We start from the raw sequence: 25394 nt of genomic DNA on the forward strand, positions 1-25394 counted from the left end.
GCTGGGATTACAGGCGTGAGCCACCACGCCTGGCCTGTGGTAGGATTTTGATATCTGTGTGTTTTTTTTTTTTTTTTTTTTTGAGATGGAGTCTCGCTCTGTCGCCCAGGCTGGAGTGCAGTGGCACGATCTCGGCTCACTGCAAGCTCCGCCTCCCAGGTTCATGCCATTCTCTTGCCTCAGCCTCCCGAGTAGCTAGTATTACAGGTGTGCGCCACCACGCCCGGCTCATTCTTTATAATTTTAGTAGAGACAGGGTTTCACCATGTTAGCCAGGATGGTCTTGATCTCCTGACCTCGTAATCTGCCCGCCTTGGCCTCCCAAAGTGCTGGGATTACAGGCGTGAGCCACCGTGCCCAGCCTTTTTTTTTTTTTTTTTGAAATGGAGTCTTGCTGTCGCCCAGGCTGGAGTGCAGTGGTGCAATCTTGGCTCACTGCAAGCTCCGCCTCCTGGGTTCATGCCGTTCTCCTGCCTCAGTCTTGCAAGTAGCTGGGACTATAGGTGCCCACCACCACGCCCGGCTAATTTTTGTATTTTTAGTAGAGACAGGATTTCACCATGTTAGCCAGGGTGGGCTCAATTTCCTGACCTTGTGACCCACCTGCCTCGGCCTCCCAAAGTGCTGGGATTACAGGCATGAGCCACTACGCCTGGCCCTGATATCCTTTTTAATCTTCTTTGGAAGGGCCCATTTTATCTTAATGAAATAGAGTAGTTTTCAAGCTAAATTTTTTAGAAGACCGGCCTATTTCAGCTCAATCTAAAAAGCAGGTCATATCCATATGATATTTGATTATATGTTTGGCAATATTAAAGTTCAAATTGGCAGTCTAGGTGTTAATTCTTAAAAAAATTGTCATAATGTGAAGAAACCCTTTTATTGGATAGCTTTTCCTTGACTCTGTCAAGCTGTGGAAATGGTTAAGATCTAAAAATGTGGGGAACAAGTTAGTATGTTTATTCCACACATGTGTACGCTTGTTGAGGATATCTGTGGTCACTTTGTCATTAGGTGCAGATAGCTGGCATCCAGCTAGGACCACAATTGATGCTAACTGAAAACACAGACCTCTTGCTGTTAATACACAAGCAGAAAAGATTCTTGTGTTCACCATGCAGCTTGGGTTTTAAATTTAATCAAGTTGCAGTTTCAGAGTATAGTTTTAAAAATCTTTCATTGTTATTTTGGCACTTTTACTGATGTGCCTTTTTTTGTTTTGAGACAGGGTCTCACTTTGCCACCCAGGCTGTAATGTAGTGGCACAACCATGGCTGACTATAGCCTCGACCTCCTGGGCTCAGGTGACCCTCCCAGCTCAGCCGCCTGAGTAGCTGGGACTACAGGAGTGAGCCACCACGCCCAGATAATGTTTGTATTTTTTGTAGAGACAGGGTTTCACCATGTTTCCCAGGATGGTCTCAAACTACTGGGCTTAAGTGATGCGCCCGTCTAGTCCTCTCAAAATGCTAGGATTACAGGCATGAGTCACTGCGCTTGGCCTGGTATGTCTTGATAGTCATTTTTTCTTTGAGGACTGTTTAGATTCTCCAATAGTTAAGTCCCATTTCTACTGTTTTGTGTGTTTTGCATTTATACAACACTTTTAAAATAATAAATAGCTGCTGAAATTACACGTGATATAAAACTATTGTTTAAATCTGATTTATGAGGCTTTCATTTCTAACTTAAATAAGAAGCATTTTAAATGTGTTACAAGGTGCTCCTCTGAGGGCTAGACTAACCTAGGAGTTCAATCCTGTGCTCTAGAGCAGTGCTACAGTGATGGGAGTAATGGAGTATTCTGCATCTGTGCTGTCTGATACACTCGTCTCCAGCCACATGTCAGTAATGAATATGTGGAATGTGGCAAGTGTGACTGTTGAACTGAATTTTAAATTGTTTTTAATTTTAATTAATTTAAATTAAAATAGTGACATGTAGCTCGTGGCCACTGTGTTGGACAGCCCAGCTCGAGAATGTTCTGGTTTATTATATGAGTCACTTAGTAAAAGCCAGCTGCAGCATAGCCTACAACTTGGCAATTAGCCTTCCTCTAATAAAGATTCATTATCTTTATTATTATTTATTGTTAGTCTTTTTTCCATTTTGAAATTTTAGCATTGTGGAAGTAGTACCTGACAGTAGTTAAATACAGTAGAAATGTATGGAAATAAAATTTGTTTGAACAGAATTCTATGTCCTAATTTTTTTCGAAGAAAAAAGACTATTAAGTAACTAAGACAAATAAAAAGAATTATTTAAGTCACTTAAAATGTAATTGACTCTTACCAAACTAATAGAATAGAGTATGTTTTACATATGATTCCAATTTGGGGGGAGGTACCCCACGTTTAGCTTCTCAATTATGTTTTTATTAGGCAAATGTTAAATGAGTTTCCATTCCTGAAGCTATATCTACTGATGTAAGGTGAAACCATACTTGAAAGCACCTTGGATAGAAAGGGAAGTTAGGGCTGGGCATGGTGGCTCACTCCTGTAATCCCAACACTTTGGGAGGCCAAGGCAGGTGGATTACTTGAGTCCAGGAGTTTGAAACCAGCCTGGGCAACATGGCAAAACCCTGTCTCTATAAAAAATTAGGTGGGCGTGCTGGCATGTGCCTGTGGTTCCCCAGAAACTTTGGAGGCTGAGGTGGGAAGATCCCTTAAGTCCAGGAGGTGGAGGTTGCAGTGAGCCAAGATCATACCACTGCACTGTAGCCTGGGGGACAGAGAGAGACCTGTCTCAAAAAACAAAAACAAAAACAAACCGGAAGGGAAATTAGTAGTTTTCTACATGGATAATAAGCATACCTCTGACAATCTGACAGTTGACATAGACAACAAACTCATTTTTGTTGGAAAAAAACTATTTCTTTGCTTTGTAGGTGGGAATCTGTATTTTCAATGTAATTATTCAGTTGTTCAAGTCCTTAGTTCAAGCACACTTTTTTGGTTGTAGTTTAAACTTAGTAAACCATGAAGCTTAGAGTCACAGAGTTCAATATATTTGGTTTCCTAGCTCTGTGGAGTTTAGCAGGCATACTTGTTGCCAGTTAAGAGTTTCAGATATTAATGGCCATTGGAGAGTGCTGGTCATTGGGAGTACTGTGACAACATGAGGAGGGGAACCAAAATCAAGAACTCCAAAAGATGGCTAAGGTACAAAAGAAGGAAAGTAAAGAGCAGGCTTAGAAGCTTCTAAGATGCGAGCCAGGGAACAGCTGCTGTGTGCTTTAGGAGCTGAGCTGCCACACACTGTGCCAGGGATTTTAAATTCCTTTCCAAATATTTTCAACAGCTTTAAAGTTTCTATTATTTATTTTTGCTGCGGTCTAGGTGTGATGAAATTGCGATGTATAGCCAACTCTTTAGAATGAATCTGGCCTACAATGGAAGGAGATATTTATGGTCTACAGTGAGGGTTTTGTTCCTATCACAGCAAAAAAAAAAAAAAAAAAAAGCCAGAATTTATGATAAATTGTTAGGATTGATAATAAATTGTCAAGATTTGCATTAATTGAGAGATGTGACTGAGCAAATACAGAGCCCCAAATAATAAATCACATTATTTTCATAAAATTAAGGGTTAAAGAGAGAATTAAATATAATGTGACTCAAATCTTCTGCTTTCCTTCTTTTTGCTCTACCTCATAGGAAAGCATACACACATCCTATACATGTGTGTGTATTTATACAAATATAACTGGTATCTCCCAAGCCAACTTTACAAATGCAGCTATAGCATCCTTTAAGGTGGGCTAGAATTCACTCCTTGGAAAAATGTTAATTGAAGACTACTGCACAAATAATAGGCCTATGTGTTTTCTCAGAGTATTTTGCATTTTTGCTTAATTATATGACAGATTTAGTTTAGTATGTCCCTTCTTTCTATTTCCCTTCCTTGTTTTAAGCTTTTGAACATTTTACTTCTGTGAGAATCAGAGGTGGTAACATTTTACACGTTCTTTGATCAGCAAATGATTTACAGGTGACTTGGTTTAAAATAACTAGATGATTCTCAACTTTCTCATTTTTCTTCATCTTGGCATTGTAAGATGTCTAATTTCCTTTATTTCCATAGTGACACTGAAATGACTGCTCTTTGGTACAGTTCTCTAAGGGTTAAGTGCCAAAAAGCCAAGGTAAAACTTTGATTGGGTTCGGCCCTACAGCTTCTGTCCCACAAACATCTGTCTCTTCTAACCTCTATTTCTATCTAAGATGAGACAGAAGCAGACTTCCTGACTGTATCCTGGAGTTTTTGTTTAGGATTTGTGTTAGTTTTAGGGTGCTTATGAAAATTCCTGTGTTTGTCAAGGTCAAGAATGGGTCCTTTTGAAAATATGAACAAGATAAGACACACACAGCTATAGAATATTATTTGTAGGAAATTATTAAACATAAAAATATTGGTCTGATCTTAAAGTAATGCATGTCAATATAATTTAGTGTCTGTTTTACATAGGCTATCTTTAATTTTAATGGAAATGAGGTTATTTTCATTAGCTGCATAGATTATGAAAACCAAACTCAACTGTGAAACTACCCTGAGCTAAAGGAGGATAATTTAATAGAAGTTTTGGGAATAGGTCAGCCTTTGCATTGTGGAAAGAGATAGAATTGCTAGAAGAGAGCGTAAATGTATAAAATTAGCTATAAATGTAACTTGATTTTTTTCCTTTCTGATACTGGGAAGGAACATGAGCTCTGCAACGTCCAGTAGCAGCCTTTTCAGAGAAGCAAGTTTGGCTGATTACAAATAACCAGTTTGCTTATTTATCATGAATTGTGGAAGACACAAATGTCAGTACGTATTGTTCCTTCAATGTAACCTGTGCCAGTTGGCGGAAGTCTCAGAGGATTGCTTTGTCCCTTCCTCTGTCAGAACAGTGACTCTGTGTTAAGCCACTTCCTTCTGTGCATGAATGGAGAGATTTGGCCTCACCGTTATGAGCGGTCTCACAGGCATGAATGTTTATAATACACATCAAAGATCTCTCTTGAATGTTGTCTGGAAAATTGTTTTTGTTTGTTTTTTGAGTAATAGAAGGCTAATATTAGTGCTTGTTTGAGTACTAACCATAATAAAGGCATCAAGGCACAACGCAGATATGTATTAGCAACTCAAAAGAGTAAAATTTGAGACACCGTCCTTTTTGAATCTAGAAAACAAATGTCTTCCTCCCTGTTTTCTCTTAGCCCCAGTTTAATTAAAAATTAAGCCACAATAAAATATGGATAACTCATAAATAGTTAATATTAAACTACTGGCTACTGAGAAATCAGCTGCTAAAGAGTATTTCTTTATGTTACTAAGGTCACACCATGCAAAGACCAGTATTGCTGGTACTCCTTGAAGGAATTATGTCCCTGGTAACTGAATTCTGTGAATTGTCACTTTTTTCCTCATTGCATTAGGATCATTAGGAATTTAAGTTGTTCTGTTCACGCTGCTTTAAAAAAATTCCATTATACTTTTGAGTATGGTTTAATTCTTTATTCCGAAGGCAGTCAAAACTTCCCTCTCAGAAGTGAAACATTTTTCTCGTGTTGTGTGTTCCCATTTGGGCTAACCTAACATTTCTTTAGCTGATACTCTCCCAAGATAGTTGCCAAATTACTACTAATAGTCCTTCCATACCTGCTTTGGTGCCTTCTTTTGATAACCAAATAAACCACAGACTACTATGTCTAATTTTTACATATTCAAAGTGTCTTTGTCTTGCTGGTATTAAATGTTTGGGATTTATAGCATGAAGCCAATGCGGATTTCTGGTCCATGGAACGATGGTTTGACCGCAGCCCACCCCTCTTTGGGAAGGAATGTCTTTATGTTGGGTGGAGTGAAGGGCGTTGGGGGTAATGTACCACTTTAGCTGTATGTGCATGTGTTCTCTGCTGCAGGCTTGTCCATGCGATCGTGCCTGGAGCACTCTGGTTTCCAGGTGACAGACACGATTCACGGTATAGTATGAGACCTCTGAAGTTGGAGCATTCTCTACAGCTTTAATTTCTTTCTTTTAGTTCTTGGATTCAAGAATTGCTTTTAAAAAAGAAAGTTGTAATGCTTGTTAAGTAGCACCAGCTACAGTTTGTGCTGTGCTTAAAGAGGTACAGTGATTAAGATTTCAGAATGTTGTGTAATAAATATATCACTTTTTTTTTGTCCAAAGCAAATCAGATTCCTTTCTTCTGTTTCCTCAGTAGAAAATGACAAACATTTAGGAATTTTAGAAGTTTATGGGCCTCAACTTGATAACTTAATTGAAGTAATCAAGTTCTTCCTTCATACCACTTCCAGCATTAAGGAAACACCATATATATTTTGATATTTTGGTCAGAATTAGAAACAAACCTTCTTCTTTGTCCTTACCAGTCAGTGTGCTTTCATACACTGGGTACCTGAGACCTTAGGGAGCTCTGCAGTGCTGATCTGATGTAGTGAAGCACACTTCCTGTAAAGGTGTTGCTTACAAGTCAACCCTTGGGATACTTAGAGGGAAGGTATTTTATTTAGTCTTGGAAGTCTGGGGAGTATTGGATCAGCAGGTTGCCCTGGATCAGACATACATTTTGAGAAAGTCCTGAAATGGGCCTCTTTTTTTTTTTTTTTTTTTTTTGGAAATGGAATCTCGCTCTGTTGCCCAGGCTGGAGTGCAGTGGCGCGATCTCAGCTCACGGCAACCTCCACCTCTTGAGTTCACGCTATTCCCCTACCTGAGCCTCCTGAGTAGCTGGGACTACAGACGCCCACCACCACGCCCAGCTAATTTTTTGTATTTTTAGTAGAGACAGGGTTTTACCGTGTTAGCCAGAATGGTCTTGATCTCCTGACCTCGCAATCCACCCGCCTCAGCCTCCCAAAGTGCTGGGATTACAGGCATGAGCCACCGCATCTGGCCGAAATGGGCCTTTTTAAAACCTGGGTTTCCACTCACCTGTCTTTCTATTGGCTTATGTTGCTTAAAATGTTTTAGAAGTTCTAGTTTCCTAGGGATGCTCATCAAGTCATCCAATTTTGAAATTATTAGTGTCCAAAAAGATCAAGTTGTTTTAGATTGGTCCTTGGGATAATTGAAGACACTCTAGAGACTACCATAAAATGTTAGAAATCACTTATCTGTTTAAATTCTTGTAATTCATATGTGCTCTTTAGATAATAACATAAGCTATACTTTAAATCATTGCATGAGATCTCACATTTTAATGTGTTCTGTAAAATGTATTCAGAAAGTGCTATAAGTTGCCGGGCGTGGTGGCTCATGCCTGTAATCCCAGCACTTCGGGAGGCTGAGGCGAGCGGATCACCTGAGGTCAGGAGTTCAAGAAAGTGCTGTAAGAAGCCATAAAAGCAATAAATACAGGATGATTTCATTTTTTTTCATAGAAATCAGGAAGAAATAAGGTTAGGGTCCATGATAACTCTGAGAGGAAAACATATTGCAAAGAAACCATACTGCAAAATGTTAATTGAAAGAGTTGCATAACTCTTTCAATTATGTAGAATTGAACACATTCTATAGAGTCATGGTTCTCAGGCTTTTTCCTGCCCCACCTCTCCTGAGATGGAACATAGCTGCATGATCAACAGGGACTCGGCAGGCCAGGGATTATAACAGATGCCACCCCTGTATTAAAAATCATTTCTCTCCTAGAGGGTTGAGTGTGGTGAGATGACCAGGGTGGGTATTAAGGGTCTCTGAAGCCACAGGCTACCCAGTAAAGAAGCATGCCACTCCAAGACCACATGGGCATCACAGCTACTGAATTGAATCCGAATGATGTACCACAGGCTCCTGTTCTCAGGGTGAATACGATGGCCTGGGAGTTGTTCAGTACTCAGCTCAGGAAGGTAATACCAGATTAGTAGAAAGATGGATTATTTTCCCAGACCAAAATTTAGATATCCTAGAAACTAAGTCTAGGATTTTTTTTTTTTTTTTTTTTGAGTAGGAATTTTTTTTTTTTTTTTTTTTTGAGACAGCCTCACTCTGTCGCCCAAGCTGGAGTGCAATGGCATGGTCTTAGCTTGCTGCAACCTCTGCCTCTCAGGTTCAAGCAATTCTTGTGCCTCAGTCCCCTGAGTAGCTGGGATTAGAGGCATGCGCCACCACACCTGACTAATTTTTGTATTCCACATAGAAACAAAGTTTCACCATGTTGGTCAGGCTGGTCTCAAATTCTCAACCTCAGGTGATCCTCCCACCTTGGCCTCCCAAAGTGCTGGGATTACAGGCATGAGCCACCGCGCCCAGAAAGGATTATTCTTACTTATTTGTTTGTAGGTCTCAAAACATTTTTAAAAGGTCACAATCAATTTACTGTTTTATGTAAAGCCTTTAAAAGAGACAGTAAGGTGAATGATCCATTTAGTTATTTTTTGGTGAGGAAGGAGTGGTAGGAAGAAGAGAATGTTATCCGTGTTTCTTAGTTTTCTTTTTTTGTATGTATTTTTCTTTTTTTCTATTAAAAAATGGATGGCACAAATTTTTTTCTACAAAAAACCTGTACTCTCATTTGTATATCATTTTAGTTCAGCAGCCACCATTATATTTAACAGTACCTGTTTCTATTCTGTATTATGATTTTTTTGTGCGTGTGTGAGATGAAGTCTCACTCTATTGCCCAGGCTGGAGTGCAGTGGGGCGATCTTGGCTCACTGCAATCTCCGCCTTCCAGGTTCAAGCCATTCTCCCGCCTCAGCCTTCCAAATAGCTGAGATTACAGGCGCCTGCCACCAGGCCTGGCTAATTTTTTTGTATTTTTAGTAGAGAAGAGATTTCACCATGTTGGCCAGGATAGTTTTGAACTCGTGACCTCAAATGATCTGCTCCCCCCTCAGCCTCCCAAAGTGCTAAGATTACAGACGTGAGCCACTGTGCCTGGCTCATATTATATTATCCATAATCAATAATGATTTGGTTTCTTAAATAGCATTTCCAATTTATTTTGCTATTGATGACATGGTGTTCTTCGTAGCTGATTCATCACTTTTTAAAATCTGTCTCACAAGGAGCTCATGTAGGTAGTGGATCTTTAAAGACACTTTGAAGATAAATGTTTCAGATGTTAAAGATGTTTTAAATGACATTTAAATGATAGCTCTATGTGATTTAACGACGCTTTCTTTATGCCACTTTCACCAATTCTTACTATGCACAGACTCTAGAGAAAACTGAGGTGCTGGTTTGTTTCATCTCCCAGTGGGGCTTTATTCATTTAGTCATAAACCTACTTCCCTCAGTATTAGAGAAGTCTTTCATTAAGTACTGGCCAAGTAAGTTTATTCTGTCTGATGGCTTAAATAGGTTAAAAGAAATACACCTGCTGTGTTGTGGAACATTAGGTAACTTAAAGTAGGTTTTTGAATCCTAAAATCATATAACACAAAATACAATAAAGGGATGTCTCTTCCTTCTTGGTCCTGGAGTTGTCTTACTACTTATTGATTTTTTTAAATTTTATTTTATGAGACAGAGTCTTGCTTTGTCGCCAGGCTGGAGTACAGTGGTGTGATCTTGGCTCACTGCAACCTCAGCCTCCTGGGTTTAAGCGATTCTCCTGCCTCAGCTTCCCGAGTAGCTGAGACTACAGGCGCACATCACCACACCCAGCTAATTTTTGTATTTTTAGTAGAGAGGGGGTTTCACCATATTGGCAAGGATGGTCTCTATCTCTTGACCTCGTGATCTGCCCGCCTCGGCCTCCCAAACTGTTGGGATTACAGGCATGAGCCACCGTGCCTGGCCCATTTTATTTTTAAAGCATGAAGTAGAACATTTTGAAAACCCGTGCTCTATAATATGAACATTTACTGCTTTTCATAGTCTCATTTAAAATACAAAGCCTAAATAGCCAGGCGTGGTGGCGCACACCTGTAATCCCAACTACTCAGGAGGCTGAGGTGGGAGAATCACTTGAACCCAGGAGGTAGAGGTTGCAATGAGCTGAGATCGCACCACTGCACTCTAGCCTAGGTGACAGAATGAGACGCTGTATCAAAAACAAAAAACAAAACAAAACCCAAAGCCTTAAAATGCAATTTTGTTAGAAAAGTAAACATTTGAAACCTTGTACCAAATGTATTTATTATAAAAATAATACAAGCTTTTAAGCACTTTTTAAAGTATAGAAGTATTTAAAGTAAAAGTGTAAGTCCTCTATTTTTTCATTTTACTCCCTAGCTAATATAATTTAGACTTTCAGGAATTTCGTTTTTAAATTTAAAAGTTCTTGGCCAATCAAAAAATCTTTTTCAGGCTGGTCATGGCAGCTCATGCCTGTAATCTCAGCCCTTTGGGAGACTGTGGCAGGAGGATCACTTGAACTCAGGAGTTCAAGAGCAGCCTGGGTAACACAGTGAGATCCCACCTCTACAAGAAAAAAAAAAAAAGGCCAGGTATAGTGACACATGCCTGTGGTCCTGCTACTTAGGAGGCTAAGACAGGAGGATTGCTCGACCTGGGGAAGTTGAGACTGCAGTGAGCCCTATTCCTGCCACTGCACTCCAGCCTGAGAGACAGAGGGAGACCCAGTCTCCAAACTTTTTTTTAAAGTTTCACCTCTTAAAAGCTAACTTTAAAATAGTAATTACGCCTCCTTTATTAATGCCGTCACAGTAGCCTCTTTTATTTCCTACATCACAGGCTAATGAATATATGACTCTAACTTAAGATTCTCTTGAAAACTAAGCCCAAAATAGGAAGGAAAGAAAGGTGGGAGGAAGCCAGTGGCAATATATTTTTTATTATTATGTGCCTTTTAAGTGTAGAATTCAGTGGTTTTCAGTATATTTATGGAGTTGGGTGTCTTAGGCATAATTGAGACATTCTGATTTCTTAGGTCTTGAAATTTCAATGTTTATTTTTTAAAAGTTTTTATTATGGGGAATTTCAGATATACCCTAAAGTAGAAGAGTATAATGAACCCTAGTGTCCATTCTTCATCTTCCCCTCACCAGCCAATCTTCTTCCATCTTTTCCCTCATTTACTCCCCCAGGGTTATTTTGAAGCAAATTCCAGGTGTTATATTATTCTGTAAATGTTTCAGTCTGTATCTATACAAGATGATTTTTTTAAAATGACCACAGTAATGTTCACATTTAAAAAATTTAATAATTACTTAATATTAAATAACCAATGTTCAAATTTCTAATAAATGTAAAAAGCTTAGTTTTGTTTTATAACTTATAGAAGATAATTTTTATTAACTTGTTAGAGAAAAGTTTGATGTCATACTAAATATACAATGTATTTTAATATCTGCTTCAAATGAATTTATGTCACTGAAGTAAAATCCCACAGATGCTTATATATATACTTATATATATATATACATATATATATATATATATTTTTTTTTTTTTTGAGTCAGAGTTTTGCTCTTGTCACCTAGGCTGGAGTGCAGTGGCATGATCTCAGCTCACTGCAACGTCTTCCTCTGGGGTTCAAGTGATTCTCCTGCCTCAGCCTCCTGAGTAACTGGGATTACAGGCACGTGCCACTATGCCCGGCTAATTTTTTTGTATTTTTAGTAGAGTTGGAGTTTCACCATGTTGGTCAGGCTGATCTCAAGCTCCTGACCTGAGATGATCCACCTGCCTCAGCCTCCCAAAGTGCTAGGGTTACAGGCGTGGGCCACCGCGCCCGGCCCCAGAATGTATTTAACTTCCTGTCTTCCTGGACGAAAAAGTTCTTCTCTTACCTTTCCATGAATATCCACTTGGTTTGAGATTTCCTGGTCTTACACTTCTTATTTACAGGACTTAGGGAGACTGAACATTCTGTACTGAGGAAACAGAACAGAGGGCTGGATATTGCAGAAGTCCATCTTGCCTTCATAATGGTGCTCTTTTGGTATAAGTAATGAATTCATATGGAGGTGGACTGAGGGGGAGTGGGCAGGGGAGATTATCATGGAATTTACTACCACTTATAGTGCCAATATGTTTAAAGAAAGGCAAGGCCTTGGGGACTCAGCCAATTTTTAACTTTGGATGAAGTAACTTGCTTTTGAGAGCACCATTAGATAAGGGAAAGGGACTTCTGATGGCTAAATAACCCATTAACTGTATCTCCCTAAGAAGATACAGTTAGAGTAACAACAGCATAGGAATAACCATAGTCATTTAGAATTGTGTACAGGTCAAATCCCGTTACAACAATTTCAGAAGAGTATCAAACTTTCTTATTTGTCTTAAAGTTTATACTGCAAAGTATTAATATGTAATATATCATAGAACTTTTTTATTCTTAAGTTTATTTGGGGAAAAAAGCACAAGGACTTCTGAAGGGGCATTTCTAATTAACCCCACGGCTAGCTTCCTTGTTACCAAGATCCTGGATGGGAATTTGCTGTTGCTGGTTGGCTGCATGGCACCAGGCAGCTCCTTGGGCTCACTTGCCTCGTGCTGTACCGCTCTGGAGCGTTCATTTATTCATGCAGCCTAAAAAGTGTAGTGGGCATCAAGATTTGCTTGGTGCTCTGGGAGAAGACTAACATCAAGAAAAGATGCAGTCCCTATTCATTAGGAATTTACAGACTGCTTGGAAGGGGCGACCACCAAAGCAGAGTCTAAGGTAACAGTGCAGTCACGAGAGTATTTGGAATTAGGGTGAAGTGAAGCTTTCCAGTGCTTACCACATCGCACATCAAATCATCTGCAAAGATCTGAAAGCATTTTTGTAGTATTTTGATTTTTATAACTTTCATTGTAACGGGATTTAACGTGTAACATCTTTTCATTAGAGAACTGCAGATTACACAAATGAAAATATCATAAATCCCCATTTGTACTTTCTGTACTTTGTACCAAGTATACTTAACTGTATGCTAAATATAGTATTGAATATGTATCAGTGCAAATATTAAGAGTCTTTTGCAAATAGATTTATGAACATGGGTACTTCTTTTGTTTACTTTTGTGTTGAGTAAGATAGAACATGTACTGTTTATACAAAACATGCATTAAAATGTCTGGAATGTTATTTCAGTGTGTGATGGATGAGTGGTTGCTTTAAATCACTAGGTTTTTGATTGGTGCTAGAGTAGCTGGTGTTGCTTAACGTGGCATTTTTTTTCCTGTCCACACTTTCCACCCTTGGTACAGGTATTTTTGATAAAGCTGTGGAATGGAAAGGTATGTTTTTCATGGGATGTTCAAGAATCTGTTACATTAAATTTTTTTAAAGAGGTTTCCTTTATGGGATTCCTTTTGGGTCTGGCTTAAGCAGACTTAGTTTAATTGTAACAAGTAACATTTTTAGAGGCAGTGTTTGAGTATAAAAGTTTGTCATGACACAAGTTTCTGACTTTACTTTTCCCCATTCCCTTATTAAAGATAGTACGAAGGATTTTAAAGCATTTGGGGTGGGGGGTTGCTCTTAAAATGTATGATCTGTGCCATGAAGAATGTAGCCCAAGGGTTGTTTATGGTAGTTAATGATCTAGTGTGTTGTTATTGCTAGAATCCAGGTTACCATAAATTTGCAATTTCATTGAGGAAAGTGATGTAAAAGTATTTCTTAATATATTAATATGTGAAATAATTTTAGAGACTTTATTAAATTCACACAGTCCTCTTTATGGTGGAGGAACAGTTCAGCTTGAGCTGGTGACCGACTGAACTATAGGGGTTACTCCGGGAAAGTGGCGAGTCGGCAGGGCATGTCTGCACAGATTTTGTGCCAGGTTTCCTGCCTGCACAGCGCTTTCTTCTCTGTCCGAGTTCTGTGCTGACCACAGCTGTCCACAGGCATGTTTACACTCCCTGTTCTTGCAGGTTGACTTGAGAGAACCACGTAGCTAAATTGGTGAGAGACTCAGCCTGACCGCTTGTCTTTAGAAGGCCTGATTGGAAGAGTGCACTCTATTGACTTTCCTCTAACAATGAAATTGTGAAAGGTACATGGGGCGGCTGTGAGACGTGCAGCTATCGGGTCTCACCGGCACATCCCTTTTCTCATAAAGCAATGAAGCACTTTCTAAGGCGTTGGTACTAGTGCTGGAGGCTGCTGGTGCATTAGATGCTGCCCGTCACATCGGTGGGCTGAGAAATCTTCCTTAAAGACCTGTGATGTTTTGTAAACCCTGACTGTTCTGGTGGTTGCAAAGTTAGTGTTTGTTCAGTGTTCCCCATCTCACTGGAAGTGTTTCCTTTTTCTCATTCATAGAGATCCTGTAATAAAGAGGGATCCGAACAAGCTCAGAAAGAAAATGAATTTCAAGTAAGTAATTGAGTCTTTCTGCATCTGTTTGAGATGTGAACTGGTGTTAGCCACCCTTTGCTACTCCAGGGCTTGGCAGTGTCTCTTATCTACCCTTGGAAAATCCTGATCTATCTTTCTGCCAGGAGGGGCTCTCGGTATATTTATTGGAAGCCACCTTGCAGAGACTGAGTGAGCAGTGGGTATTCCTCTTTCCTCCTGAGAGTGTAGACTGTGGAAGTTTGGTGTCTTTATGGCAATCGAAACAGCAATGGGATGCTGGCAGATGGCAGCAGGGGAGCATTCGTGTGTGGTACCCAATGTGGAGGCCTTGGCTGCCGCTGCTGTGATGCCTTTCTCACCCCCACTTGGTCGTACCCACGGCCCAGTGGTTTTGGTGACCACCCTTTTTCCCTGGGCAAGCAACAGTGTTTTTTCCTATGCATGATACCCAAGTTGGAAAAGCTTCTTCCTAGACTTAGAGAATGTGACCCCACTCTCTGAAACTCACATGTGCAGATGGCTTGAGGCCGAGAGCACTGATGGATGGAGCCTCAGAAGCAGGGGTCTGGGGTGTTGGTCTGCATGCCCCAGCGTAAGCACCTTTTGAGCATCTCTGCCGTTATGTGCAGGCTCACAGAGAAGGGTGCATGTGCACACATGCCCAACATACGTGGATCTAAGATGTAGATACACGCACACATCGCTACATCACTTTTACCAATTGTAAAATTTTTATAATCAATATAAAAATAGCCAAGAAATAGGCTGAGTGTGGTGGCTCACGCCTGTAATCCCAGCATTTTGGGAGGCTGAGGCAGGTGGATCATGAGGTCAGGAGTTCAAGACCAGCCTGGCCAACAAGGTGAAACCCCGTCTCTACTAAAAACAGAAAAATTAGCTGGGCATGATGGTGGGCACCTGTAATTCCAGCTACTTGAAAGGCTGAGGCAGGAGAATTGCTTGAACCTGGGAGGCGGAGGTTGCAGTAAACCCATATTGTGCCACTGCACTCCAGCCTGGGTGACAGAGCAAGACACTGTCCCCCCAATGCAAAAAAAAAAAAAAAATCAAGAAATAGACATTAAAACAATTGAGCTAAGAAAGGAATGAAAGTGATGATATTTTTTCCACATGTTTCAGCAGCTTGTTTTGCATGTGTCCTGCTCTGGGGGCCCTGCTAGAAGATCTAGAACTTGTGCTCTCTGGAGTGACAGTGACTGGGAAATCCTTGGGTGGGAAGTGATTGACATTCTGTTGTCAACCATTCCAGGCCCTTTGTACAGAGACCTTTGGACATCCTGGTAGCTGAAAATGTTGGATCACAAGGACCTCCGTGATGCTAAATCCAAAGTACTTTTCAGTTCTCATTTTATTTTGACTTCTCAGTAGCATTTGACATGACCCCCTGCCCTTTTGAAATGTTTCCTTTCCTGAGGGTAGCCATGACACAGAGACACAGTACAGATCTGGCTGTCTACATGCTGGGGCGCCCCATGGTTTGACCATAGGCCCTCTTCTATGTTGTCCTCTCTCCCTCAGTCACCTGATCTATAGGCCAAAGGGCCACTGCATTTTTCCTCCAGCCCTGACCTCAACTTGGAACTAATACCATTGGCTAGCAGTCTCTCCTCGGATATCTCACACGCCCCTCAAACTCGCCATGTCCTACGCTGCATGCTTGGGCTCTTCACATCCCCCCACAGCACAATCAAAATCTAGTCCTTTCTGGTGATCTCTTTTTCTTGGTTGCTCAGCCAGTTAGTTCCCAGGCCAGAAAGCAGGGCGTTACCTCCGCGATCCTGCTGTCACTTACCCTGGCATCCTAACCATGATGTTGATATTGCCTTTGAATTGCACCTTACATCTGCCTTCTTCTCTTGTATCCCACAAACTATTCCCTTTGTCGTTGCCATAGTCATCTTTTTGAATTGCCGACCCGCTCGTGTCCACCCCTTGCTTAAGATCCTTCCACGTTCGCTCTACACCTCTGGCCAGGTTAAGGGGGCCTTTGCCTCCCATGTCCTCAATAGTCTGACCCCTGCTGACCTTTCCAGCCTCAGCTCACAACCTGCTTCCCCCGCCCTTCATTCCCTCCAGCCAGGTTGTCCTAAACCCTGTGGTTTTTTCCCTGCCCTGAGCCTTTGCAGATGCCTTTTCTGTTGGCTGGCTCCAGGCCTTCACCTGTTTCCCACCCCCTAGCTCTTCTCATAATGAGGATCGGCTGGGGCTTCTTGCACAGGGCCCCTCCTGGCTTTCCAGACAAGGTTGGGGCTTTCATTTCATGCTCTCACAACACCAGGGACTTCTTTGCATTTTTTTTTTTTTTTCTTTCTTGAGATAGGGTTTCACTTTGTCATTCAGGCTAGAGTGCAGTGGCGCAACTGCAGCTCAGTGAAGCCTTCTCCTAGGCTCAAACGATCCTCCTGCCTAGCTTGCCGAGTAGCTGGGACTACAGGTGCATGCCCCCACGCTTGGCTAATTTTTTGTATTTCTCCTAGAGATGGGGTTTTGCCATATTGCCCAGGCTGGTCTTGACCTCCTGAGCTCAAGAAATCTGCCTGCCTCCTTTGGCCTCCCAAAGTGCTGAGATTACAGGTTTGAGCCACCGTGCCCAGCCCTTTGCACTCACTTTCTTTCTTTCTTTTCTTTTTTTGAGACAGAGTTTCGCTCTGTTGTCCAGGCTGGAGTGTAGTGGTGCCATCTTGGCTCACTGTAACCTCCACCTCCAAGGTGGTGAGGCATGATTCTTGTGCCTCGGCCTTCTGAGTAGCTGGGGACTGCAGGCATGTGCCACCACACCCAGCTAATTTTTGTACTTTTAGTAGAGACGGGGTTTCGCCATGTTGGCCAGGCTGGTCTCAAGCCCGTCACCTCCAGTGATCTGCCCACCTCGGCCTCCCAAAGTGTTGGTATTACAGGCATGAGCCACTGCCCCTGGGCCCTTTGCACTTTCTATGGCTGTAAATTTTCAGTATTATATGATTTTTGCTCACACGAGACGCTGAACTCAAAACAGGCTTTTGCTGCTTCCTGCTGTCCCACTGCAACTACAGCAGCGGGTACAGAGCAGGATGCAGTGAAGAATTGCTGAAGGCTGGTGGCGGCTGCTGCCAGTGGACGTCTCAGACGTTCTACCCTTGCCTACTGGTACACACTGTTGTCCATTCCTCTCATCAGGTTCAGATGCCTTCACCTCAGGTGACCCTTCAGTTATAGCAGCACCACTTCTCCCTCCTCAGGGCCTCCCGAGAAACGGCAGAGATTTGGGTCAAAGGGTAGGCAGGTGGTTGTCAGAGTGGAGGAGTTGGTTTTATCTTCTTACTTGAGCCCTTTTGAGTTGCCGGTTTTGGTCTGCAGACCCTGCTCTTCTGAACATTTCCTCCACTAAATGGTCTTCTCCAAACCTCACTGTCTCAGGAGACTCCCTGCCCTACAGCCTTCTCCAGAGGAGGCGGTTTCCTCAGTCACTTCCCAAGTACCTCAGGGCCACTAGTGGGGTTGGTGCCTTCTTGCTCCTTCCTCATTCCTGCTTGCCATGTCTCCTGTGTTGAAAACCCAGTTTTGTGAGGCTCACACCTGTGGCTCTAGCCCTTGACTCCTCCTGACGGCTCTCATCCCTTGGTGAAGATTTCAGTCCATGGCTCAGCCTCTGAGTTTGTTTTGGTTCCTGCTGTCATTCTCTGGGCTCTGTATCTTGACCTCCTCATCCACAAACAACCTTTTCCTCTCATTCCTCTTCCATCATCCACTCATGGATGTGCCCCAGACCTAATTGCCAGAAATTGTGCCCTCTCTGACATGAAGAGAAAAAGGAAGGCCTGAAACAGACCTCTTGGCTCTGGAAGGCAAACCTGGAGAAACTCAGCAGGCTGCCCAGCAGTGGTGAGCACTCACCCAAGGCTTGGCCCCATAACTGTAAGATGAAGCTGGTCCTGCCAATGATGACATGCCAGTTTCAACAACCCGTCTGCTGACCTCCCAGTACACTTTGGCACCCCCGTAGCCATGGCTCTGTGACCACCACTGAGACCTCTGGTCCAGACACGGCTGACTCCTGGCTTTCCTTCAGTCCTCCGTCCCACGTTCACCTTGCCCGGCTGAAGAGCTACACTCTGCCATCATGAGCCTTGCCTTCCACACATTCTCACTCACTCTCTCCACTGGCCTTCTGCTGGACTCATCTCACAAAACCCCACCCCTGCCAAACCCGGCCACCCACTTGCCTTCTCTGTGCTGCACCCAAGCAGCTGAACATTGTTAGAGGAAAAAATCCATCATTGGCAGGACCAGCTTCATCTTACAGTTATGGGGCCAAGCCTCGGGTGGGCGCTCACCACTGCTGGGCAGCCTCTGAGTTTCTCCAGGTTTGCCTTCCAGAGCTGAGAGGTCTGTTTCAGGCCTTCCTTTTTCTCTTCAAACCTCCCTGTTCCTGCCCTGAGCAGGCAGTATCACCTCACTCCCCAGCTGCTGCTTCTCTCCTGTCTTTGCCTGTAAGCCCTCTGCATTTGTACCCATGTCTTCCACTGACTGTGAAGGGCTGTCCTTCCCTGGGCTGCATGTGTTGAACTCTCCACTTGTCTGCTTTTGGGCCTGACTTATTGACCTGTCCCTTCACCCCTTGTGCCTTCCTCTCCCCTTTTTCTTTTTTTTTTTTTTTTTTTTTTTTTTTTTTTGAGACGGAGTCTTGCTCTGTGCCCCAGGCTGGAGTGCAGTGGCGCGATCTCGGCTCACTGCAAGCTCCACCCCCCCGGGTTCACGCCATTCTCCTGCCTCAGCCTCCCGAGTAGCTGGGACTACAGGCGCCCGCCACCTCGCCCGGCTAATTTTCTTGTATTTTTAGTAGAGACGGGGTTTCACCGTGTTAGCCAGGATGGTCTCGATCTCCTGACCTCGTGATCCGCCCGTCTCGGCCTCCCAAAGTGCTGGGATTACAGGCTTGAGCCACCGCGCCCGGCCCCTCTCCCCTTTTTCATTGGCTGTTTCTTCTCAACCGCTCTGCCATCCAGGTGAGCCCCAGTCACCCCACAGAATCATGAGAAATAATAAAGTGGTCACTTGCCTCGTGCTTTTCTTGGCCCCACCCTGTCCCTGCTTCCTTTCCCACAAGATTTATGGAGGCGGTATCTCCTGTCTCTGCTTTCTCACTTCCCCGTCTCCTTTTTCGGAAGACAAGTTTGAAAGCATGGGTAAGTATAGTAAGCACCTTTATTCTCACTGTGCAGAATTAGTCACTTATTTTGTCATATTGCTTGATTTCAGTCTTTTTTATATGAACTTATTTTTAACTTCTTATTTCATATCAATTTTAGACTTACAGAAAAATATTTCAAGAATAGTAGAGAGAGGCCGGGCATAGTGGCTCACGCCATAATCCCAGCAGTTTGGGAGGCCGAGGCAGGTTCCTCACAAGGTCAGAAGATCGAGACCATCCTGGCTAACATGGTGAAACCCCGTCTCTACTAAAAATACAAAAAAAAGTAGCTGGGCGTGGTGGTGGGCGCCTGTAGTCCCAACTACTTGGGAGGCTGAGGCAGGAGAATGGCGTGAACCCAGGAGGCAGAGCTTGCAGTGAGCCGAGATCGTGCCACTGCACTCCAGCCTGGGTGACAGTGCGAGACTCTGACTCAAAAAAGAAAAAAAAAATAGTACAGAGATTTCCCATGCACCACTCACTCAGCTTCCCTAATGTGAACATCTCACATAACCACAGTGCAATGGTCAAAACCAGGACATTAACTTTGATGCAATAATAATAACTAAACGCCTGTAATCCCAGCACTTTGGGAGGCCAAGGTGGGCTGATCACTTGAGGTCAGGAGTTTGAGACCAGCTTGGCCAGCAGGGTGAAACCCTGTTTTTACTAAATACACAAAAATAAGCTGGGCTTGGTAGCGAATGCCTATAGTCCCAGCTACTTGGGAGGCTGAGGCAGGAGAATAGCATGAACCTGGGAGGCGGAGGCTGCAGTGAGCTGAGATCTCGCCACTGCACTCCAGCCTGGGCAACTGGCGACAGAGTGAAACTCCATTGCCAAAAATAATAATAATAATAACTATAATAACAACTAAACTATGAACTGAATTGAATTTCGGAAGTTTTCTGTACGTATTTTCTTTTGTTCTGTCTCAAGATTGAGTTAGATCTCAACATTGCATTGGCTATTTCTCTTTAGTCTTTTTCAGCCTGTAACAATTCTTTTGTTATTTATAATGTTTATACTTGTGAAGAGTAGTGATCCGTTATTTTGGAAATGTCTCCTCAATTTCACCTTGTCTAGTGTTTTCTCCCAATTGAGGTTGAGTTTTTGGCTGAAATACCACAGAAATGCTGTTATGTCTTCTCAAGAGGTTCATAACATCAATACTCTTCTTCCTGGGTTTTAAATAAAGGAAACTTCATAGATAAAGTCAGTTTAAACCTCTTGTTCCATTCTCAACCACTTCTCTCTCCTGCTTCTGCTCATTCTCCACATGCTCCAATCTGACACCTATCCCCCCATCACTCTGAAACTGTTCTTGTTTTTGTCACCAACAGGTTCCATATTGCCAAATCTAATGGCCACTTAGCAGCATTATTAGGGAATGCCACTCTCCTTCCTGGCAGTGGTGCCTGCCTCACCTCATCTTCCGGCCTGGGCCCTCTTCTTGCTGCCTGAACTTAAACCAGTTTTTCAAGTTGTGGCTTGTGAACCTCTAGTGGGGCATGAAATGTTAGCATGTTGATTGCTTTTTCAAATGAAATAGAGTGGACAATATTAATAAGCATTGCCCAGTTGTGAGAGGGAGTATTGCTGTGGATAATGTTTGTTTTGGGAGTGTATGCAAGGGTGCCCTGTAGAAAGCTTTCTTTTCTTTTTTTTTGAGATTGAGTCTCGCTCTGTTGCCCAGGCTGGAGGGCAGTGGTGCAATTTCGCTCACTGCAAGCTCCGCCTCCTTGGTTCACACCATTCTCCTGCTCAGCCTCCCAAGTAGCTGGGACTACAGGTGCCCGCCACCACGCCCGGCTCATTTTTTGTATTTTTAGTAGAGATGGGGTTTCATTGTGTTAGCCAGGATGGTCTCCATCTCCTGACCTCGTGATCCACCTGCCTTGGCCTCCCAAAGTGCTGGGATTACAGGCGTGAGCCACCGCATCCGGCCAGAAAGCTTTCTTACTATTTCGACAGTCACAGTAAGAAAGGGCATTTTAAGGCCTGTGCTGGTTCCTCTTCTGTCCCCAGGGGATCAAACCCCAGTTTGTGAGCTGTAAACATCATCAACGTGTTGAGGACTTGTGAATTGGCATCTTTGGCCCAGTCTTTTCTGTGAGCCCCAGTCCACCCAGCAGTTCATGCTGTTCTCTTCCTTTTCCTCAATTGCCCTGTTCCAGTGAGACAGGCCTCTCAGTTCCTTGAAGGCGTCACACTTGTTCCTCCCTCATGGCCCTGTGCTCCTGTGGGGCTGCTGTGGCTTCTCACACCTCAGATCTCAGGTCAGTTCAATGTGGCCTCCTTAGAAATACCCACTCCACCACACCAGTTACCCTTGTTTCCCTCATGACAGTGAGCCCCGTCCATAGATGTGTGTACTTGCTTACTGTCCATTTCTCTCTCTCTCTCTCTCTATCCCTCCCTCCCTCCCTCATGTAAGCCCCGTTGTGGGCAGGGGCCTTATGTGTCTTGTTCTTCGTTGGTTACCTGGCGCTTAGCACAGTGCCAGGACAGAGTAGACATATAAGTGTGTTTTGGGCCAGTGTATTAATGAGTATTTCTGAAGCCCAAGTAAATTGTTCCAAGTTGAGATATGTGAAAAAATAGGACCAGTTCTCCCTCCACTGTCACTAGCTGTGGCTAAACCAGTGCATGGTGCAGGAGAGAACCCAGCCATGTCTGTCCAACCCCACTTTTTACCATGCTCACTTTCAGGAGCAATCAGGAGGTGCCTGGAGACTTAGTGATGACAAGAAGACCATCAGTAGTTGGTGCACTTATTCTAGGATTCTCTGCCATCCTTAACCTGTTTTTTTTTTTTTTTTTTTTTTTTTTTTTGCTTGTGCCTTGGTGTTCTCTTTCATTTTGTTGTTTTTTTTTTTTTGAGACAGTGTTGCTCTGTCGCCCAGGCTGGAGTACAGTGGTGTGATCTCGGCTCACTGCAACCTCTGCCTCCCAGGTTCAAGCAATTCTCCTGCCTCAGCCTCTTGAGTAGCTGGGATTATAGGCGCCCGCCACCATGCCCAGCTAATTTTTGTACTTTTTTTGGTAGAGATAGGGTTTCACCATGTTGGCCAGGCTGATCTCAAACTTCTGACCTCAGGTGATCTGTCCGCCTCGGCCTCCCGAAGTGCTGGGATTACAGGCGTGAGCCATGGTGCCCAGCTTCATTTTCTTCCTCTCTAAATCCTTCTCTCCATGCACCATCTCCCCCTTTCTCCCACTGTGAATAAATATTGAACTACAGTATTACATAAGAATAAGGGTGTTTTTGTTTACAATGTTTAGGACCGTGCTAAAGAGAATAGGAAAGTTCTTACATTTCTTTCCCTCTTCTCTATGTCCTTTCTGGGTTGACTCAGCTCTGGAGAGGATTCTGGCTAGTGCTGGTGACGTGTTGACAATGCCACACGTAAATAAAGTCACCTCCAAGAATCCTTCCCAGTGGACGTGATGTGCAAAATGCTGAACTTCTGAGTCCAGCACCCCCTTGTCCTGCTATGCCCAGCCCCTGGTTACTTTCGTGTTTTACACAGCATGAGGGTGGGGGTGGGGACCACAGTCTCCAGAGCACCAGGACCGTGCTGCCCCCTGGGGAGCAGGGGAACACAATGTCTAAGCAGAGACTTAGAGGAGGCTTTGCAGACCTTGCTTAAATGCCCCAGAAAGTTTCTGTGATGTTGGGCTTGGAGTAAGATGGGGACTGCACCTCTGGACAACTCTACCATAGGACTGAAAAGTGCTTGGAAACCTTTTGACAACTAAACAAGGATACTAGATCTTTGTTGTCGTTCTCTAAGGTTTTAAGAAATAAAACCGGCCGGGCGCGGTGGCTCAAGCCTGTAATCCCAGCACTTTGGGAGGCCTAGACGGGCGGATCACGAGGTCAGGAGATCGAGACCATCCTGGCTACACGGTGAAACCCCGTCTCTACTAAAAAAAATACAAAAAATTAGCCGGGCGAGGTGGCGGGCGCCTGTAGTCCCAGCTACTGGGGAGGCTGAGGCAGGAGAATGGCATAAATCCGGGAGGTGGAGCTTGCAGTGAGCTGAGATCCGGCCACTGCACTCCAGCCTGGGTGACAGAGCGAGACTCCGTCTCAAAAAAAAAAAAAAAAAAAAAAGAAATAAAACCTGTCTGATATCAAATCCCACCCTAAAATTCATTAGCTTGATAGATTGATGTTGTCAGTCTATTGTCATATACACAAAACCACAAATTAGGAAAGATTGAGCCTCACAAGATGACAGGTCATGATTGTGAGGATTATACAAATGATAGTTGTAGATGATAATTGTGGAGGATTACCGACAAATCCATTTGCTCCCACAAAATATAAAAGTGACCAAAATACTTTTTGCTTTAATGTGGTCTGATATCCTTTGGAAGTGGCTTTTCTTTTTTGTTTTCTTCTTACTAACTCTAGTACTGTATCATTTCCTAATAAGTTTGTCCTCTTGGTTTCTCAGTTTTTGGTAACGTGAATGTGTTTAGAGAATGTTTCTCTGGGATCATGTTCCTCTACAGCACATGTCTTCACAGGGGGTGAATTAGAATCATCTGAAAGTTTTTCAAAACAGCTCTGCTGGTGCCTCTCTTTTAATACTTGGGGTAGGACCTAGGAATCTCTTTGCAAAAGTTCTTCTTTTTTTTTTTTAAAGAGACTTTGGTGGTGGTGGGGCATCTCACTGTGTTGCCCAGGTTGGTCTCTTAACTCCTGGCCTCAAGTGATCCTCCCACCTCAGCCTCCCAAAGTGTTGGGATTACAGGCGTGAGCCACCACCTAGCCTGTAAAAGCTCTTTAAGAGATTCAGGTGGACCTCTGGGTAAGAATGACTCTTGCTCCAACAGATAGAAACCCTTATGCTGTAATGTGCTGTTTAAGGGGGAAAGACCAAGGACTGAATTTGCTTTGAGATCAAAGCATGGATTTTGAAGGCAAAATGATGATAGATCCCACATTAATTATTAGGACAAAGATAAACAGACAGCATCATAGAGATTTCAGCAAGACAAACATTCAGTAACAGGAAAAGGTCAGGTATGCCAGCTGAAATCTGGGATGCTCCATGCTCGGCTGCTCTTTGGACTAGAAAGCCATAGACCCTGGACCTAAATCAGTAATTTTCAAACTTGTTGGACCCATGAGCCCAATTTAGTAGGCAGAAGGTCCTTTGGATCCTTTGCTTTAACTAGGTGCACTCAACCAAAAGCAAATCAACCCTTACCAGAATGGATGGTGTTGTGGCCTTTGGTGAGATGCCAAGAGTGAGACTCCTATATAGGTTGCGAAATAAATAGAAGCAATAAAAGCACTGATGGATATTTTTCTATTTTTGGAACTAGTGACCTAACTTAAACTCACATTTTAAATCTTATCAATATAGCGTAGTGCTTGCAAGCATGAATCCTGCAAATGACAAGATGTGTGACTTTGGAACCTCTGTTTCTTCATATTTAAAATGGGGATGGTGATAACAGTAGTGTCCACATGAAAGAATACTCGTGAGGACTAGATGAAACACTCCTGTGAGAGTGCCTCTGATGCCTGGCGCATAGCAAACACTCAGTAAACACCTGACTTGTTGCCATCTGTTTTAGGGGGCCGAGGCCATGGTTCTGGAGAGCGTTATGTTTGCCATTCTCGCAGAGAGGTCACTTGGGCCAAAACTCTATGGCATCTTTCCCCAAGGCCGACTGGAACAGTTCATCCCGGTAAGATTTGTTCATAAAGGCTCAGTTGACGTAAGCCACAGACAGAAGATGGCTTCTTTGTCTCATTGCTGCAAGAACCTGCAATGCTGGTTCTTGAACTGTTAACCTCACCTATGTCCTTAAACTGTATCAGAAATCATGGAAAGCAACATTTATTTTGTACTCATATCAGAACCTCTTTCTTTCCTGTAAAGGTATATTCATCCAAATTTGAAAAATATATGAAACTTACCATTTCATTGTCCCCTGAGGCTGTGTACCCTGAGACTTTGCCCTTT

At 43.1% G+C, this 25394-nt stretch overlaps 1 protein-coding gene across 2 annotated transcripts in view; it reads left to right on the forward strand.

The window, feature by feature from the left end:
• Nucleotides 1-25394, forward strand: part of CHKA (choline kinase alpha) — a 72570-nt gene that overhangs the window by 26216 nt on the left and 20960 nt on the right. The window contains exons 3-4 of one of the 2 annotated variants that reach the window (XM_025357674.1): nucleotides 14178-14231; nucleotides 25003-25116. In XM_025357674.1, coding sequence (XP_025213459.1) covers nucleotides 14178-14231; nucleotides 25003-25116 — 168 coding nt within the window. The remainder of the gene's footprint in view (nucleotides 1-14177; nucleotides 14232-25002; nucleotides 25117-25394) is intronic. The other variant, XM_025357675.1, reaches the window with a different exon arrangement.

Source organism: Theropithecus gelada, chromosome 14, assembly GCF_003255815.1.
Source record: "Theropithecus gelada isolate Dixy chromosome 14, Tgel_1.0, whole genome shotgun sequence".
Lineage (NCBI taxonomy): Eukaryota > Metazoa > Chordata > Mammalia > Primates > Cercopithecidae > Theropithecus > Theropithecus gelada.